Source organism: Apodemus sylvaticus, chromosome 13 (genome assembly GCF_947179515.1).
Source record: "Apodemus sylvaticus chromosome 13, mApoSyl1.1, whole genome shotgun sequence".
Taxonomy (NCBI): domain Eukaryota; kingdom Metazoa; phylum Chordata; class Mammalia; order Rodentia; family Muridae; genus Apodemus; species Apodemus sylvaticus.
This window is the reverse complement of record NC_067484.1, coordinates 70,287,040-70,307,351: the sequence shown is the minus strand read 5'-3', so window position 1 is coordinate 70,307,351 and position 20,312 is coordinate 70,287,040. Positions and strand designations below refer to the sequence as shown.

Here is a 20,312-nt window from a genome sequence, read left to right as displayed (position 1 = left end):
TCAGGTGTTGAGGTTTGGTCTGTTGCTATGTATTATAATGCTAAATTCCATAACAGAAGGTCTAAGCCTGTGAGTGAATTTACAAGCTTTTTTTTTTTCTTTCGATTTTTGGATTTGATTTTTTCAAGACAGGGTTTCTCTGTATAGCCCTGGTTGTCCTGGAACTCACTCTGTAGATCAGGCTGGCCTCCAACTCAGAAATCCGCAAAAAAAAACTATTGAGGGGGAGATTAATAAAGATACAAGAAAAGGAAAATAATAACAATTGGAGAGAAGTCTTAGAAAAAAATTTACAAAGGATTACAGGTAAAACTGAAGTATATACTAAGACAGGGACAGAGGAAGGAAAGCCAGAACCCAGAGCAACACCCTGTAGCAAGACTGTGAAAGGGCAGTCTATTTCTGTTAAAAACAAAAAACAAACAAACAAACCTAAAATTATTTTCCCAGCCTTGATAAGGGAACTGGAAGGAAATGAAGAAAACTCAGGTGGTTTTCCAGAATTCGAATGGCAGTTCTATAGCACAAGACTTAAAAAGGTTTAAAGACTCGATAACGAGCCATGGCTTACACTCACCATATGTTAAACAGATACTCAGTAACTGGGCCACAGGAATCACATAATTCCAAAAGACTGACGAGATCTGATGACAGCCATCCTAGAACCTGGTCCTCAGTTACAATGGCTGAAATGGTGGGAAGATGAGGAGCGAAGGAAGAAGAGGAACAGAGCCGTTGGCATTGTCAAGGATCAGGTCCTAGGTGAAGACGCGCATTCGGAATTAGGAGTACAGATGGCCTGAGGATGCTGTCCTAGAACAATGTCACACCATAGCTTTAAACGCTTGGTACAATGTTGAAGACGGATGAACTGAATCATTTACTAAGACAATCCAAGGTTCAAAGGAACCTTGTACAGACTTTTTACAAAGACTAACCACAGCTCTAAATAGAGCAATATCAGATCCAAAGGCCAGAGAAATCTTAATTGAATCTTTAGCTTTGAAAATGCTAATGATGAATGCAAAAAGGCAATTAGACCATTAGGAGCAAGATCTACAGCTCTTTAGGAAAGGTTTAAATGATTGCAGACATAGAAGCAAATGCTCACAATCCAATTGGGTTTGTCCAAACAATTACAGGAAAGAAAATCAAGATACCCATTGCTGTGGCTGTCAAAGATCCAGTCATTCCCTGAGCAATGGTAAGCAGACAATTCCTACGGATAAATCCTTCTACAGCAGTAATAATTCTGGGAGATGTAGAAGATGTGAAAGGAATACGGCTCATGAACATAGCTCATCCAAAGATATACAAGGCGTTTCCTTAATTTTGGAAAACTAAGGGCCCTCGCTCAAGGACTGACGAAAACCAACACGAGCCATGCACATCCTGTTCACTAAGCAAAGATATTTCTGAAAAACAAAATTCAAGGTCTGATAGGACAAACAGAGCTGCTTAAAACTCAATTAAATCACTCAACAAAAATCAAATGGCCCCTAAAGATAAAACAAGAGATTCTAAGGATACAGAAAAACAGATACTTGGGAAGACTACTATAAATCATAAGAGACCAAAGTTAAAATCACATTCAGATGGAATTGAGATGGAAGGATTTGAGGATACTGGTGCAGATGTAACCTTAACATCACAAGATGCCTGGAATCCAGCTTGCCTGCTTCAGAGGGTACCTACTCAGCTGCTAGGGGTTAGGACATTGTCTCTGGTACAACAAAGTCTTAAATGTATAGGACCAGAAGTGTCAAACAGGAAGGTTAAGACCACATGTGGCAGATATAGCCATGAACTTACAGGGATGAGATCTATTCCAACAATGGAGATTAGCATTCCTCCAAAGTTAGAGATAGGCTATATGGGAGGAGGTGGTTCTGATAAAAAATCAAAAGGATGTTTCAGGGACAGTTGCAGACAGTCTAGGCTATCCATAGACCGAATACAGCCTTCAGTCTTGGTTGAGGAACCACTGCTGATGAAATACCAACAGCCTCACCACTAAGGTGGTTGATGACCAACCTGTTTATACTGAGCAATGGCTAAGACCAAGGAAAAATTAGAGCACACAGATGAGGCCATCAGCCCTTGAAACTCTCCTATATTTGTTATTAAAAAGAAATCTGGCAAACGGAGGATGCTGACAGATCTGAGAGCAATCAATAAAATTATTCAGCCCATGGGTTATCTACAGCCTGGAATCCATTACCTTCTTCTTTACCTAAGGAATGGCATGTCATAGTGATTGATCTAAAGGACTGCTTTTTCCCAACCCCTTTACAAGAACAACTCAAAGAAAGATTTCCCTTCAACTGCCCACATTTAACTACTCAATGCCTAATAAAAGGTACCAATGGAAAGTCCTGCCACGAAGACTGTCCAATAGTACTGTCTTATGCCAACAGCTATTGGAAATAATTTGTAAACAATTTCCTCAATCCATAATTCATCATTATATAGATGATATCTTGCTGGCTGATTCAAATAGAGATACCTTAGAACAAACATTTGATGAAGAAAAAAAATTTGTCTTTATTGAGGATTACAAATTACTCCAAAAAAAAAAAAAATACAGAGGAGATTTTGTGGATTACCTAGGGTAAATCAGCAGGAAATCAGACCACAAAAGGTACAAGTCAGGAGAGACCAGCTAAATACTCTTAATGATTTTCAAAAATTACTGGGAGATATTAACTGGCTTCAGTCTGCAATTGATTTGACAACTCCTGAGCTGAATAAAACCTTGCAAGGTGATAAAGAATTAAATAGTCCAAGAAGACTATTAGCTGAAACTGAAAAGAAATTGGCTGATAGAAAAAAAAACTACAGGCCGGGTGGTGGTGGTGCGGGCCTGTAATCCCAGCACTCTGGAGGCAGAGGCAGGTGGATTTCTGAGTTTGAGGCCAGCCTGGTCTACAGAGTGAGTTCCAGGACAGCCAGGGCGATAAAGTGAAACCCTGTCTCAAAAAAACCAAAAAACAAAAAAACAAAAAAACACAACAACAAAAAAAAAAAAACAAAAAGAAAAAAAGAAAAGAAAAAAAATTACGACCTGCCCATATAGAGTGCATTAACCCAAAGATGGCTTATACTTTGTTATCTTGCCCTCAACTCATTCTCCCATGGAAATCTTATGCAGAGTGAAGATATATCTTAGGACAGATATTTTTAGCACACATACAGAGTAAAAAAATTAAAGGCCTATATAGAAGAGGTCTCTGAACTGATTCTAAAAGGAAAAACAATACTTCCTCAATACTTCATTAGCTGGAATAGACCCATCTGAGGCTGTGGTACCTTTTACTAATGTTGAGATTGCCTCGTATGGCAGAAAATACTAACAAAGAGCTTGCAGTAATTTTTGGGGAGAAATTACCAATAAAAACCTCAAAAGCAACTTTGGTTTATAAAAAGAACTAATTGCATTCTTCCTTTTAATAAAAGGGAAACCAATGTCTAAAGCCCCTACATTTTTACTGATGAAAATACATCAGGAAAGGCAGAATATAAGGTAGAAAACATAAGTAAGTGAGAGTCTTTATAATTCAGTTCAAAAATCAGAATTACATGCAATTTTTATGTGGTGTTATTAAATTTTCAAGAATCTCTTAATATAGTAACTAACTTTGAATATGCAGAAATAGTTGTTTTGCATATAGAAACTACTGAACTTATTCAGGATGATTCTGAATTAAATTCAGTTTATTCAACTACAACAAATGATCAGAAATAGAAATCATCAATTATATATACACATATAAAGTTTCATATGGGTCTACCAGGCCCTCTAGCACAAGGTAATGATGAAATTGATCAGCTACTGATAGGAAGTGTGCTAAAGGCTTCAGAGTTTCATAAAAACTACCAGGTTAACAGCAAAGGTTTTAAAGAGGAATTTTCTATCACTTGATAACAAGTCTAGGAAATTGTAAAGATATTTCTATTTGTTCTGCATATAACCAAACTCTATTACCTTACAAAGAATAACCCTAAAGGCACCCAAGGAAATGAAATTTGGCAAATGGTTATGTTTCATTTCATAGAGTTTGGTACACACAGAAATGTGTGTACCATACTATAGACACATACATATTCAGGATTTCAATGGGCAACTGCAGTAACTTATAAAAAGGCTGATTCTGTAATTACATATTTATTAGAAATTATGTCCATTATGGAAATACATAGACAAATTATGACAATGCACTAGCATATGTCTGTAATAAAATAGAATGATCTTTTAAAAATTATGATATAAAACATATTACAGGTATACCACACAATCTTAGAGGACGAACAATCATAGAGAGAGCCAATTGTACTTTAAAGAGAAGCTTAACAAGCAAAATGGAGTATCAAAGACCCCCAGAGATAGATTGTATAATGCTTTATAAACTTTATTTTCTTTATTTTTATTTTTTTGGATTTTTGGATTTTTTTTTTTTTTTTTTTTTTTTTTTTTTTTTTTTTGAGACAGGGTTTCTCTGTATAGCCCTGGCTGTCCTGGAACTCACTCTGTAGACCAGGCTGACCTCGAACTCAGAAATCCGCCTGCCTCTGCCTCCCAGAGTGCGCCACCACCACCCGGCTTTAACTTTAGATTTTATGAATGCTATCGACTAAAAAGCTACAGCTGCAAAAAATACACTGGACTACGAAGAAGAAAAAAAAAAACACAGCTAAACTAAACTAGCCTGTTTATTTTAAAGATGTCTTAACCTCAGAACAGAAAACAAAAGAAATGTGTTATGCTGTGGGAGAGGTTATGTCTATTTTTCCACAGGAAAAGAAAAGCTATGGGTTCTTTCAAAATTGATAAAATCAGACATGACAGGGGAAGACCCCCTAAAGATCTCAACTATAGACAAGAAGACAATCAAAAGGATCAAACAAACCAGTAATGTGCAATGCTAAACAACTCTGAAACTGACTGGGACATAGATATGTCTCCAGTCAGCACTTCAGCTTACATAGCCAATAAGTCTTGTTGGTTACAAAATTCTCATACTTATTATTACATACCATCTTTTCATACTGTATGAATGAAGATTTATATTACGGTTTGATGATATGATCAGACTAACTTCTGAAGAAAACAGTTGTCTTTCACCTACTCAAACAAAGAGCAGAAAATCACCCTTAACTGACTGATCTCTGCATGTTGCACATTCCATACAAATGTCTTTATTTTTGTTTGTTTGTTTGGTTGGTTGGTTTTGGCGTTTTGGATTTGGTTTTTTTCGAGACAGAGTTTCTCTGTGTAGCCATGGCTGTCCTGGAACTCACTCTGTAGACCAGGCTTGCCTCAGCAAATGTCTTTATAGAGCTATATATTGCTTGTAAGGTTTGTATATTACAGAATGGAAGACTAAGAAGGCAGTCCTGACAGAATTCACCCTTGGGGATGCTGAGATACTGAGACCTGCTATACCAGCTCCCTGTACCTCAACTGCATCGAAGTTGTTTCCTGTAAAGACTTGCTTCCAAAACATTTTCAGAATAGCTTGCACACTTGGTCCAGCCTTTCAGACTGTTCCATAGGGACTTCATTTAAGCCTGCACTTTCTCAGCATACAGAGACTGGACAACAAATGCTACTGCTAGCTTTATTAAAACTAATATTTTTTAAAATTTTCTTGCTGGGTGGTGGTGGCCCACGCCTGTAATCCCAGCACTCTGGGAGGCAGAGGCAGGCGGATTTCTGAGTTCGAGGCCAGCCTGGTCTACAGAGTGAGCTCCAGGACAGCCAGGGCTATACAGAGAAACCCAGTCTCGAAAAAACCAAATCCAACAAAACAAAACAAACAAACAAAAAAATTTTCTTGGCCCCTGAAAAGGAATTCTTTGCCTCAATTCAGCAGGAAGAAATTATAATAAAGCTGTTGTCTGCCGGCAGTAGTGGTGCATGCCTTTAATCCCAGCACTTGGGAGGCAGAGGCAGGCAGATTTCTGAGTTTGAGGCCAGCCTGGTCTATAGAGTGAGTTCCAGGACAGTCAGGGCCACACAGAGAAACCCTGTCTCGAAAAACAAAACAAAACAAAACCCCCCAAAACAAAACAAAACAAAAAACCCCAAAAAACAAAACAAAACCCCCCAAAACAAAACCCCCCAAAACAAAACAAAAAAAGGGCTGTTGTCATCCCAGTCCCTTAAGTTGGGGTAAATGGTTTTGGTTATTTTATGAATAATAGATACGTTGTTGTGTTTGCTGCAGCAGCACATATAATAAAATTGGAATGATATGTTGCCAATTTAGGGGATGATTACGAATAATCATAGTCTCAAGTGGGGAGAAAACAAGATAGGGAATGTATACTCAGGGATTTCTGTTCCATCTCCTTTCCTTTTCTCTACCCTTCTTTCTTCTTTAAATAAGGGAAAGGGGGTAGAAAAGAGGGAGATATAGAAATATTATAAGAAATTAGACAATCAGAGGTAGATAATTAAATCTACTCTTAAACCAAAATATATTTTATAGCTATAATCTTACATTCCTAGAGAATTTTGTATATTGATATAATATACAATGAAGGTTATATTTTGTTACATTGGTACAGAATTTTGTACACTGAGACAGGTTTAAGGTTTTCATTGGTAGAATTCTTTGTATGTTGATACAAAATTTAAGATTAATTTTGTTACAACAACTCTTAGATAGGCATTGTGCCTATGCAACTCATTTAAAAATACAAAGTTTAAGCTGGGCAGTGGTAGCACACACCTGTAATCCCAGTACTCTGGGAGGCAGAGGCAGGCGGATTTCTGAGTTCGAGACCAGCCTGGTCTACAGAGTGAGTTCCAGGACAGCCAGGGCTATACAGAGAAACTCTGTCTCGAAAAAACCAAATCCAAAAATAAACAAAAACAAAAAGAAAACAAAACAAAAAACAAAGTTTAGCTGGCCGGTGGTGGCGCATGCCTTTAATCCCAGCACTTGGGAAGCAGAGGCAGGCAGATTTCTGAGTCCAAGGCCAGTCTGGTCTGCAGAGTTCCAGGACAGCCAGAGCTATACAGAGAAACCCTGTCTTTGGGGGGAAAAACAAAACAAAACAAGGTTTAGTCTCAGTTCTTTTAATAGCTGCTTTTACAAACTATTTAGGATAATTAAGTAATGCAAGTTAATAGGCAGTCAAACAAACTCATGGTCTTGTCAGATACTAATCTGGATTATTACAAAAATATACATCCTGAGTTGAACAGATAATAGGTAGCTGGAGACAGGCAATGTTAGCCTGTTCAGATAATGCTATAAACAGATGGTCTTTAAAAATCTCAAAGACTCCCAGAATGTGTCATTTAAAGATGTTTGTACTGTGAGGCTTTTGTGGCATTGAACCATGTCAGCTCCTGGAAGCGCCCCATTTACTTCAGAAGATGAGGAGCACCAGTGACCTCCGTGTGGACTTGCTCAATTGTGGCAAACTAGCCACTGGACAGAGAAAACGGCCTAACTTCATCTGCAGACGGAATACTGTCCAGAAAAGACAAACAGATGCAGACAAGTCGCTGCCGAGCTCTATCAAGACAAGGAAAGGCAAGCCAGTCCTTCATAATTCCTACTTCACAAAAGATATTCTGGGCCTTACAGAGAATACTGGGGGCTGTGCAGGCGGCCAGCTGTCTCTGTCATTTCTATAACTTTTAGAAGCTGCGTCCTTGTGCTTTCTGTATTCCACTCCTCTGTGGAGACAAAATGCTAAGCTCTGTACCAGAAGGTCTAGGTCTGTGAGTGAGTTCTCATGTTTATAAGCTTTTGTCCTGTAAACCTTGTTCCTTAACTTTAAAACTATTGGTTAAATAAGATTAGCTACAGGGGTTTGAAGACAGCTACAATGTACTCATACGAATAAAATTAATAAATCTTAAAAAAAAAAGATTAGAGGTAGGTGGGACCTGGTGGGGGGGTGGAGATATGATATAGAGAGGGGGAGGGGAGGGAAAGGGAGAGGGTGAGGGAGAGGGGCCATGAAAATGAGAGGAGAGGAGAAGAGAGGAGAGGAGAGGGGAGGGGAGGGGAGGGGAGAGGAGAGAAGGGGGAAGGAGGGGAGGACCACCATGAGGGGAGATGGACAATGAGCACATGGCTAAGAGAAACAGCAAGAATCTGGGGTACACTGCTGGGGAGGTAGCCAGGCTTGCAGTTAGAAAAGCAGATTAGGGGCAACCCCCATTAATTGTCAAAGCCAAATAAAATAAGCATAGTCTGAGTCTCATTTATTTGTAAACTACTTGGGGATAAGCTTAAATTGGTTGAATTACAGATAAAGCAATATAATGAGACCCTGTCTCAAAAGAAAGAGAGAGGTGGAGCGAGTCAGAAAGAAAAAAAAGAGTGTCAAGTGATGTCCTTGCAAGCATAATGACCTGAGCCAGGCTCTGTGGAGGCACAAGCTTATTACCCCGCCAGGTAAAACAGATGCTGTGGGGTTTCATGTCCAGCCAAAACCTACCTGAAGGCCAGTGAGAGCCTCAAAAACAAAGGATGGCATCTGAAAAACAGTACCTGAGCCTATCTTCTGGCCTCTAAATACATGTGGACATGCACAGAGGCACAACACACACACACACACACACACACACACACACACACACAGGAGTGTTTAAATATCTAAGCTTGGTGGTGTACATCTGTATTTCCATCATTTGAAAGGTAGAAGCAGGAGGATTGTCCAGACAGGGACACATGAATAGTACGATTCTGTCTCAAACAAAACAAAGCAAAAGTGTGTGTCATCTGCAAGGAAGACTAAAAACAGTTTGCTCCTGGGCCTGCAAGATGGCTCAGAGGGTAGACGGTGTAAGCTCCTATGTCTGATGACCTTGAGCTTGAGTCATGGGACCCACACAGTGGAAGAAAAAAACTGATTTTCAAAGGCTCTTCTCAGGCCTCCAAACATGTGCCCACTATTAACAAAAATAAATATAATTTAAAAAGTTAAAAACAAGCCGGGCGGTGGTGTAATCCCAGCACTCTGGAAGGCCTGTAATCCCAGCACTCTGGGAGGCAAAGGCAGGCGAATTTCTGAGTTCGAGGCCAGCCTGGTCTACAAAGTAAGTTCCAGGACAGCCAGGGCTACACAGAGAAACCCTGTCTCAAAAAAACGAAGTCTAAAAATCAAACAAAACAAAACAAAAGTTAAAAAACAAACTTGCTCCCACCAACATTAAGAGGGCAGACGGACATGGGCTCAAGGTCAAACCTTTGAAGGCGTCTGTTGCTCCAGGAGCACAGTTCTTGTCGGGGTGAAACTTCAGGGCAAGCTTTTTATAGGCTTTCTTAAGTTCTTCATCACTGGCGTTGTGAGGAACACCCAGAATGTCATAGTAATTTCTGCACTTCTTGATTCTTAAAAGAGAAAAAAATGTAATATGTATTTTTTAAAATACAGAGGCTCCATTTGTACAACCAACAGCCAGACTGTGAGCACCAAAGCAAGTAAGAGGAATTAGTGAGCCAGTTATGAAACATTCAAACCTTCCCTCCCAGACCTCAGTGCTCCGTACAGCTCCTCCTGGTTTACTCCTCCCTCCCTCCTCCATTTTCATAGAAGGAGGCAAAAGAAGCATGTTAACCATGACATCAAAGTTCAGGCTAAGATGCTGAAACTTAATCCAAGAACAGCAAAGCTAGGAGAGTCATCTAGCTATCTTGTTTTCTTGTGACAGCATCTCAAGCAGCCCAGGCTAGTCTCGAGCTTACTATGTAGCTAAGGCTGGCCTTTAAGTCTTACTCCTCCCTTTCCCACAGGTTGATATGATGCCTGTGCATGCTCACATGTCTGCCCTTGGCTATCTTTCAAAATTGTGTGTACAGTTTTCTCCTCAGGGAATCGGGATAGTTCTGATGCTAAGGTCCTGTTCCCCAATTGGTTCTTGATCAATAAAGAAAGTCATGGGCCCACATGTGGAAGGCACAAGTGGGACTTATGGGTCCCTGGATAAGAAGGGAACACAAGGAAGGAGAGGGAGAGCTTTGTTTTGCTTTTGATGGAGAAGAATTGAAGAGCCATGTGAGATCTCAAAACAGAGTGGCCACACAGGCTGCTCCCACAGGCGGGTGGTCAGGGGCAACTGGCAGGAGCTAGATGAGACTGGCAGGAGCTAGAAGGGACTGGCCACTAAAGCTCAGGGCAAGTGGGAGGGTGGAGCTGAGAATGATAATAAGGGCACGCTTTTCCAAGTGTGTGTGTAAGTGTGTGTGTGTGTGTGTGTGTGTGTGTGTGTATGTGTATTCTTTTATACATGGATTCAAGGGAAGTTGGGTAGGGGCTTGTAGCTCAGCCCATTCCCAGAGAGCATAGGTGGGGTAGCGAAAGCTACAGGCAACAACGGGAAGGGGTTTTGTTTGTTTTGAGTCAGGCTCTCACTCTGTAGTTCTGGCTGTTTTGAACTTTCTATGTAGTAGACCAGTCTGGCCTCCAACTCATAAAGATCAGGCTACTTCTGTCTCCTTCCCAAGTTCTGGGATTAAATGCATGTGCCATTCACTACACTTGGTCTATTTCTATTTTTTTTTTTTTTTAATAATTTGTTAAGTTTTCTTAAATTCATTTTTTTAAAGATTTATTTTATTTATGAGTACACTATAGCTGTTCAGCCACACCAGAATACGGCATCAGATCTTGTTATGGATGGTTGTGAGCCACCATATGGTTGTTGGGATTTGAACTCAGGACCTTTGGAAGAGCAGTCACTGCTCTTAACCACTGAGCCATCTCTCTAGTCCGTGGCTCACAACAATCTGTAACAAGATCTGACTCCCTCTTCTGGAGTGTCTGAAGACACCTACAGTGTACTTACATATAATAAATAAATAAATCTTTAAAAAAAAATTTAAAGCCAGGCGGTGGTGGCGCACACCTGTAATCCCAGCACTCTGGGAGGCAGAGGCAGGTGGATTTCTGAGTTCGAGGCCAGCCTGGTCTACAGAGTGAGTTCCAGGACAGCCAGGGCTACACAGAGAAACCCTGTCTCAACAAAACCAAATCCAAAAGGCCAAAAATAAATTAAAAAATTAAAAAAAAAATCTCATGTAGACCAAGTTGGGTTCCAATTCTCCAAGTAGCAGAGAATAACTTCCTAAGTGTGTGTGTGTGTGTGTGTGTGTACATGCATGTATGTTCGTATGTATATGTTTATATGTGTGTATGTTTGTATGCATGCATGCATGCATGTATGTATGTATGTATGTATGTATGTATGTATGTATGTATGTATGTAATGTATGTATGTGTATCAAGACCAGAGACCAGAATCAGATGTCTTCCTTCCAGTTTTCATTTCATTTTTTTAAATTACATTTTCTTTCTCTCTCACTCACTCTTTTATCTCGTTTTGGGCCCTAGCTGTCCCGGAACTCACAGAAATTCACCCGCCTCGCTTCCTGAGTGTTGGATAAGCTTTGCTCCCCACACCTGCCTTGCACTGGTTTTGTATGTCCAGTTTCACCCTTTCGTCTAGTCAACATTTGCAGAGGTCTGTTCTTTCCTCCACTAAAATGCCTGGGCACCTTGTTGATGTAACGGACTAGAGCCAGGCTCTGTGGCTCACCTTACCTAGCACTGCTAGTATTTGGTAGGCTGAGTCAAGAGACTTACTGGGAGTTTGGAACTAACAGAGTTAAACCTTATCTAAAAACACCAATAAAAAGCAAGGGCCCATAAACATAAGAGTTATTCCTCAGCCCAGTCCTCAGAGCTACACGTCCATCCTTACATTTGTTTGATGGTCTTCATTGTTCTTTTGAAGTAAGCTTAAAGTTTAAGCCAGGTGGTGGTGACACTTGTCTTTAATCCCAGCACTCAGGAGGCAGAGGCAGGTATATCTTTGTGAGTCCATCCTGGTCTACAGAGCTACTTGCAGGATAGTCAGTGTTATACAGAGAAACCCTGTCTCAAAAAAACAAAACAATGCCGGGCAGTGGTGGTGCATGTCTTTAATCTGCAGGCAGGCAGATTTCTGAGTTCAAGGCCAGCCTGGTTTACAGAGTGAGTTCCAGGCCTGCCAGGACTACGCAGAGCCAGGACTACACCCTGCCTCAAACAATAACAACAACAACAAAAACAAACAAAAACAAAAAAAAACCCAAAAAGAAACAAACAAAAAAACAAAACAAAACAAAACAAAAAATTAAAGTACCACTCTAACTTTGTTCTCTTTTAAAAACTGTTTGGGCCATGCTGGGTCCCTTCAATCTCCAGGTGATTTTCCTCTCTTCTACTTATTAGTCTGCTTTTTGGGACAGACATTCCCAGGGCATGGTAGTGCATGCCTTTAATCCCAGCACACAGAATGACCCTCTCTCAAACAACAACAGCAAAGAGAGAGCGTCTCTCACTCTATAGCTCTTGTAGGCCTGGAATCTGCTATGCAGGCCAGGCTGACCTTGAACTCATGTACCCACATCAGGTGGCTCAGAGCTGTCTAGAACTCCATCTCCAGGGCGACATCCTCTTCAAGTCTCTGTGGGCACCTGCACTCATGTGCTCACGCCCACAAACATACATAAAAATAAAAATATTATAATAAAAAGGGTTGTGCCCTCCTCTCTTTTCAACCCTGATTTTGTGTAGGTCTGAGTATTACACAGAGACCTCACTGTATAGCTCTGGCTAGCCCAGAAATTGCTGATTCCCCTGTTCCAGAGTGCTGGGGTTACAGGTTTTCACAAGCAGGAATGCCTTTGTCACTGGAGTACTGTTTTTCTCTCCTGAGCAGTATAGTTTAAAAGCTTATCAATTATGTTATCGTGTTAAAGATTCAACTTATGATTGTACTGCTTTTTCTCCATCATTTTCCTATCTTCCATTTCACTGATTTGTGCTCATGTTACTTCCTTTATCCTCCTTACGTAAGGGTCTGTGTTGCTTGTTTTTTGTCAAGGATCTCAAACCTCAGATGTTCCTGCTTCAATTCAAGTTCTGTGACAAGCATATACCTCCATACCTACCTTCTAGTTTCTTTTTCTTTTTCTTTTTTGGTTTTAGTGTTGAATTTTCTATACAGGGTTTCTCTGTGTACCCTTCCAAAGAACCTGAGTTCAATTCCCAGCACCCAGATGGAGGCTTAAAACTGTAACTACAGTTTCAGTGTCCAAAGCCACCTCTTCCAGTCTCTGAGGGCACTGCACACACATGGTACACAGACACACACACAGGGAAAACATCTACACACATAAAATAATAAATCAGCCTAAAGAAAAATATGGTGAAGACACAGGTCAGTAGTTTTCACAGCCCATTCTGACGCAGACCACCTTCTGAGCACATTATGTAAAATCCCTTATTTATCCTACTAGGGGCTTACCTTTGTACCCCACGTAGCTGTTCCTCTGTGTAAGTAGCGTTCCCCTCTCCCTGCCGGGTCTGACTCCACTCATTCTCAGACTTTTTTTCCTTTTGTGCCTTCATGCAGTTGCAGCAACCGCAGAGATCATGGCTGTCAGGTCGCTGGTCTTCTGGGTATTTGTCTCTTCTAATCGCGTCAATGTAAGCTGCAAAGCAATCCGCAAGTCAGCCTCTGGTTCGAATCAACTTTAGGCTTCTGTTTGCTTATTTCTAGACAAGGCTCTACTATGTACCTTTGGCTGGCCTCAGATTCATCAACCTTCTGCCTCTGCTCCTCTAGTGTTGGAATTACAGGCATATGCACTGAAGCCCATCTTCACAGTTTTGCTATTTGGCTGAACTTTCTGGGAGGCAGCTTGTAGGTAAGAGCAAGGGTGATAACATCATGGGGACCTCAAAGTCTTCACTCAAAACTCTACAAACTCTTCCCTGGGACACTATATAGAAAATATGGGCTGCAGCCAAGAAAAAAATTCAAATGCCAGAAACATAAAGCCCAATTTTTTTTTTCTTTACCATACTTACAATGCCCATTCAATAAATTCTCTTCACTTACAGAAAAAGGCCTTGTAAGGCATCTCTACCCTTTAGTGCAGGGCAAAGAGAGGCCCACTTTTTTGTGCTCCATGGTCAGAGGTGGCACTGCTTTTATATATGTGTGTGTATGTGTGTGTGTGTGTATACATACATATATATGTGTGTGTGTGTGTGTGTATACTCTTAAATTTTAAAGCATAGACAGATCCTGTCTCAAAACCCAAAAACCTAACAAAAACAAACAAAAAGAATGGCAAAACTAGCATTTGGAGGTACTAGAGAGATGGATCAGCAGTAGTTAAGAGTGACTACTGCTCTTGTAAGAACCTGAATTTGGTTTCCAGCATCCACATGGCTCAAACCTCTTGCAACTCCAGCTTCAGGTGGTTTTGATGCCTCTGGCCTCTGAAGGCACCTGAACTATCATGCACATAGTCCTCCCTGCTACACACACACACACACACACACACACACACACAACTAAAGATAAAAATAATTTTTTTAATTAAATAAACTAACACATGTAGAACTAATATGAGCCAAGACACTGGGCTAGACATATCAGGCTCTGTATGGGTGAGACCAGCTCGTGCCCACAAAAAGGTAATAGTTTAGCACAAGAAGATTCAGTAAGTCTTAATATCTACAGAATGTAAGGAGCAAGCCAGCGAGGACACAGCACTCCTGTCTTCTTCTCTGAAGACTTGAAACGGCTTTAAGAACGTCTTTCTTCCCTATTCAAGATCCTTCTGTGACACTCACTCAACACCCTTCCTTAAGGCAGCCTGGCTAACTACAAGGCATCCTTCATGTCTTTATGTGTAACGTTTTCTCCAGGAAGCCTCTCTTGACACCCAGGCTGTGTTGGATACTTTGTCGACGTGCAACCCAAACCCCCAACCTTGCTGTGGTAGCCCAGGAACTTACTGGCCGTGTTTTGTAAAAGGCTGTTAACCGGTCAAACTCTCTCAGTGGACTGACAGTTCTGTGAGCTCAGGGACCCGCGTCTGTCAAATTCCCCCTGCAGAATCAGCATAACGCAGGACACATGATAGGTATTGTGATAAAAAAAACTTTTTGCCTGACCGTAGGATGGAAAAGGACAGACAGCCTTCTGACCCTGATGAGGCCTGGAGAGACAAGATCAAACCGGGACTGAGAGTCAGGTAGCTAACCTGGAGGAGTCATCCTTAAGGGGCAGGTACGCTACAGAACTCAGCATCCTAAGAGCCCTCGAGTCACTCACAGGAGGTCAGCACTGGCCGAGCAGCCCCGGGCTCTGGACAGGACAAGACCGGGACAGGGCTGGGGGTCCGGAGACAACTAGTCGTAGCTGGTGACTGAGCTCTGGGGCACAGCCTCGGCTGGAGCCAGCGTTCCCGGCCTCTACCCTGGGCCGTCCTCCCACCGCTACGCGAACCCTACCCAGGCTTAGCATCCTCCCATAATCCTCCATCTGGCCCAGGATCTCCGCCTTAAGCTCCGAAGAGCCGCATCCCTGATGTCTCCGGAACGCTGCCTTGTCCCACCCGCCAGTCCGGGACCTAGTACCTTGGGTCCAGCGCTCTCCGCTGCCCAGAGTGGCCGCCATATCGGTTTTCCGTCAGCAGGTCGGCTGAGCCTCTCAAATCCGGGAGGCTGAAAGAGAAGGGGCGCGGGGCGCGGGGCACGCTGGTCATTGTAGTTTAGTACGTATGGGCTACGCTTCTACGCGACTACAAGTCCCGGCGGGGCCCGCGCGACACTCCCAGCCCCGAGGTGTGAAGAGTTTGGACCCCTAGACCCAGGCCTGTCCGATTTAGTTGGCTGGTTTCTGCGTGCCTACTGGCTCTGACTCAGACTCATCTGTAGCTGAGGATAGTGACTTCTGTCCTGCCTGATCCCAAGAACACACAAAAAGTCCTACGGGGTAACGGCTTTGCGCACAGTAGGAAAACCGGTAACCGGTAACCATCCACGAGAATGTCCCTCTTAAATGTCTACTAGCGCCTACTCTGTAAAAACTCTGTGCTAGGCCTTGGAGATAGAAAAATGGTCTGGAGAAAAGCTGAGCTCAACTCTGGAAAGTTTAATGGCCGTAAAAAATATTAAAAGTGGCGTGAATTTAATGTAGTGAGGCAGTAGTTTGGGTTCCTCCTGTTCAAGCGCCTCAGGCATCAGAGGGTCCGTAATGGGGAGAGTGGGAGGGCAAGTTAGGAAACTCCCGTCGGAGCTTTGCCATGCCGTGTTCTTAATTCATCCCCATTTACTCATGAGTCTCTGAGGCATTTCTCTTTCTCAGCCCAGTCCTTTCTCTGGCTTCTTTTCTTTTCTAAGAAGTCTGAAAAGAGGAAATGAGGGATTGTTCCTACGTTTCTCACCCTGTTTTCCGTGAAGTCTAGCAAAGAATCAAAGCGACTCTTTCACAGGGCAATCACTGACCTCCCCACTCCCATGCTCATCCACAGAGGATCACCAAAATCCAATCTAATCACCAAGCTAAAGATCGGGTCTATAAAAGGGCAAAATGATCATGATTGCAGAAAAGTATTTTGGGGGTAAAAAGTTCCTGGAATTCACTTAGATTTTATTCAAGACAACCAAATCAATTAGGCTGTCAATTATGGCTGTAGCACTTCCCTATTGTCACAGCCCTGCCATGCCGACTTCATGACTACTTGGAAGGCTAGGAGAACAAGGACTCTCAGTGGGAAAAGCTCCAGAGTTGGATACAGAGTTAGGAATAGTTGGAGGTTGCTGCATATTGTGTGGCCCTGAGCTGCTGCTTTCTCTTTCAGCTTTGACCTCAGTCTTCTGGTTTTTGTTTGTTTGGATTTTGTTTGTTTCTCTGTGTAGCCCTGGCTGTCCTAGCACTCACTCTGTAGACCAGGCTGACCTAGAACTCAGAAATCTGCCTGCCTCTGCCTCCCAGAGTGCTGGGATTACAGGCGTGCGCCTCCACCGGCCCAGCTTGACCCCAGTCTTCTATAAGCTGAAAAGGTTCGAGCTGATTGGTAATTACTAAAATGAGGTATCCTTAAAGCTCAATGTTAGGGGCTGGAGAGATGGCTCAGCGGTTAAGAGCACTGACTGCTCTTCTGAAGGTCCTGAGTTCAAATCCCGGCAACCACATGGTGGCTCACAACCATCTGTAACAAGATCTGATGCCCTCTTCTAGAGTGTCTGAAAACAGCAACAGTGTACTTACATATAATAAATAAATAAATCTTTAAAAAAAAAAAAAAAAAAGAAAAAAAAAAAAGCTCAATGTTAGCTGCCTCTGGGACCGTCTGTGAGCTGGAAGGGGGAGGGAGACACAGCAGGGAAGGCTGTATTGCCATTATCTAATCTATAATTGTTTTATATTTTGTGACTTAAAAAAGCATGCATTTGAGGGCTGGAGAGCTGGCTCAGCAGTTAAGGGCACTGGCTACTCTTCCAGAGGTCCTGAGTTCAATTTCCAGCAACCACAAGGTGGCTCACAACCATCAGTAATGGGATCTGATACTTGCTTCTTTTTGCTGCCTCTTCTGCCACACAAGCATACATGCAAATAGAGCACTCACATACACAAATTATGTAAATAAAAATCTTTTAAAAAATCTTTTAAAGCATATATTTGAAAAATACCAGCAAAAAAGTAAAAAGCAAAAAAAAAAAAAAAAAAAAAAAAAGCTGAGCTATGGTGGTAATATACTCTTAATCCCAGCACTCAGGAGGCAGAGGCAGGTGGATCTCTTTTGAGTTCAAGGCCAGCCTAGTCTACAGAACAAGTTCCAGGGCAGTCTTAGCTATGCAGATAAATCATATCTACAAAGAAAGCAAAGCAAAACAAAACAAGACAAAAACTACCAAATTAATTGACCCTTAAAGACTTGTGTCATTTGTCATATCAATTGTAAACAGAGCACCTAAAAATGACATTGTGCCCTAAGCCCTACTCTATAACTATAAAGAAGATGGCAAATGTGTAGATATTTGATTATTGCCATCTGATTTAGGAGGGAGAACAACATAATGGGTAAGAGATTAGCCTAGCATTGTTGACTTATAAAGTATTCAGCACTGTCTGATACTAAATAAATGCTAGCCAGTACTACAGACTATCGTGGCAGAACAAAAGCTATTCCTTTGTGATATGACATTATTAGTGTATAGTCTGTATTAGGCATGTCATGGAGTCTTCAATACATCTGACTAGATCTGCAGGCCTGTATATCTATCTGGTGATCATTGTTACTACAAAGAGGGAAAAAAAGAATAACAAAATCAAAAAGAGATAGGAAACTGATTTCCCATGTCCTATACCTCCAGCTATTAAAACTAATGATCTTTTCCACTCCTGATTTCAGAAAGTTCCAAGGATAAGCCAGGCATAGTGATACACACCCGAATCTTAGTACTAGAGAAGAAATGGAAGACTCAGGAGTTCAAGGCAAGTCTGGGAAACAGGAGACCTTGCCTCAAAAAAGAGAATACCAGATGCGGAGGTACTTATCTGTAGTACCAGGGGTCTGAAGCAGGAGGATCATAGTTTGAGGCTAGCCTGAGATCCAGAATGAGACCTTGTCTCAAACAAAAGCCTATGGCAAAGTGAATTGGTATAGAAAGGACTGTGCACCATGACCGGGCAGATTATGTTATAATCTTAAACATTGAAGGCAAACGTCTAAATCATGACATGAGCTGAAGGCCAGCTCTGAGACCCTGGGCCTGTGACCAGCTCATATAGTTCAGGTAATAGTGTGCTCCTGGAAGACCAGATCTGATCAGAAGAGATGGCTCAGTGGTTACGACAGAAGCCTGGGTCCTGAAGGATCTGCCAGGGCTCTGTGGCCTGATCAGGAGCATGCATCAGATGCTTGTACATAAAAGGCTTTCTGCATTGGGGATTGTAGAAACTGGCAACCTGAGACAGGGCACAGCCTTGGCTTCCCAGGACAGGGGGTTAAGGTCTACAGGTAATCACAGACGTCTGAGCACTATTAACTCAGAAGTATCTGGTTGACTATGGATAGAAAAGAAGATAGAAAAGAAGTACCGTGCATTATGAAATTACCGGCATCAGAGTCTAGGTTCGAGTGTGTTGGGCAAAACCGGAAAACTGAGGCTTCCCAGGGAGTTTTCTCTCCCCATCCTCTGCAGCCTCCCAGAAAAAGAAAAAGGAGGTGGTGCCGTTACACCCTTCTCAGGTAGTCTCACGGCTCCTTCATACCTTCGCTGACATTCCTGGATTTGTCTGTATCACTTAGACAAACTTAGGGCTCCAAGCCCCAACACAGATCACTTCCGTGCCAGTCGCTGTGTCTAACAGGAGTCATGACTGTCCATCAAGATCTGTGATAGAGGAAGTAGATGGGCCATAGGAACGCAAGCAGCGGCAAGGGCGGAGGCTGTCCTGGGGGCGGACTGCAGAAGGGTCTCTGTGCCCAAAGCATGGACTGTTGCTCTTCTAGTCAGTTCCCAGCGCCATGGCAGGTGGCTCACAACTACCTGGGCCTCCAGCGCCAGGGTCCCCCACATCCTCTTCTGGCCTTCACAGCACCTGCATTCACATCACAACCCCACACACGTGCACATAGCCATATAACTAACAAATAACAATAGCAGAACTTCTTGGAGGGAATAAAGGAGGAGAATTTGTATCTCCAAGCCAGTTCTCAGGAAGGAAGTATGTGCAAAAGTTGCAGTTACTCCTAAAATAAAATATCTACAAACCCAGGCCACTGGCAGTCAGGACCACACAGGGGGTTTTGTTGTTGTTGTTTGTTTTTTGTTTCTTTTTGTTTTTGGGTTTTTTGGGGGTTTTTTTGGTAGATTTACATAGAATTTAGTGGGACTAGCCTAGCTTAACAATAATAATTTCTGGAGAAATTATGTGCCAGAGTTAAGAGCAAGGAAGCCTGCAACCAGTAGTTTTATCTACATCAAAATGTTGGTGGGCTGGAGAGATGGCTCAGTTCTTAAGAACACTGTCTGCTCTTCCAGAGGTCAGGAGTTCAATTCCCAGAAACCACATGGTGGCTCACAACCTTCCATAATGGGATCCGATGCCCTCTTGTGGTGTGTCTGAAGACAGCTACAGTGTACTCCAATAAATAAAATAAATAAATTGTAAAGAAAATATTTGTTGGTAGAAATATTGATGTCAGGTTTGCCCCATCCAAGCCTGAAAAAAGAAAAATACTGGGTAAAATTTTCTTGTTTTAGTTGGGGCCTGTGTGCCTGAACTGGTACTGTTATTGTGTTTCTTGCTTTCCCATAGGCTGAGCAAAGAAATAGATATTCTATAACATACATACACACACACACACACACACACACACAGAGAGAGAGAGAGAGAGAGAGAGAGAGAGAGAGAGAGAGAGAGAGAGAACTTCCTGCTTTAGGACTGTGTAGTCTTGTGTAAGAAAAGGGAGGAAGTTGTCTTGTAAATG

The 20,312-nt window shown here is 42.1% G+C and overlaps 1 protein-coding gene across 2 annotated transcripts in view; it reads right to left on the bottom strand.

Annotated features, from left to right (window-relative positions):
• The window catches only part of Dnajc18 (DnaJ heat shock protein family (Hsp40) member C18), a 30,044-nt gene extending 14,489 nt beyond the window's left edge, over positions 1 to 15,555 (bottom strand). Inside the window, exons 1-4 of one of the 2 annotated variants that reach the window (XM_052155409.1) lie at positions 15,448 to 15,530; positions 14,824 to 14,917; positions 13,319 to 13,505; positions 9,214 to 9,359 (exon numbers count right to left, since the gene is read on the bottom strand). In XM_052155409.1, the coding sequence (XP_052011369.1) occupies positions 9,214 to 9,359; positions 13,319 to 13,422 (250 nt within the window). In that variant the 5' untranslated portion in view covers positions 13,423 to 13,505; positions 14,824 to 14,917; positions 15,448 to 15,530. Of the gene's footprint in view, positions 1 to 9,213; positions 9,360 to 13,318; positions 13,506 to 14,823; positions 14,918 to 15,447 lie in introns of both variants that reach the window. The other variant, XM_052155408.1, reaches the window with a different exon arrangement.
• Positions 15,556 to 20,312: the final 4,757 nt, after the last annotated feature.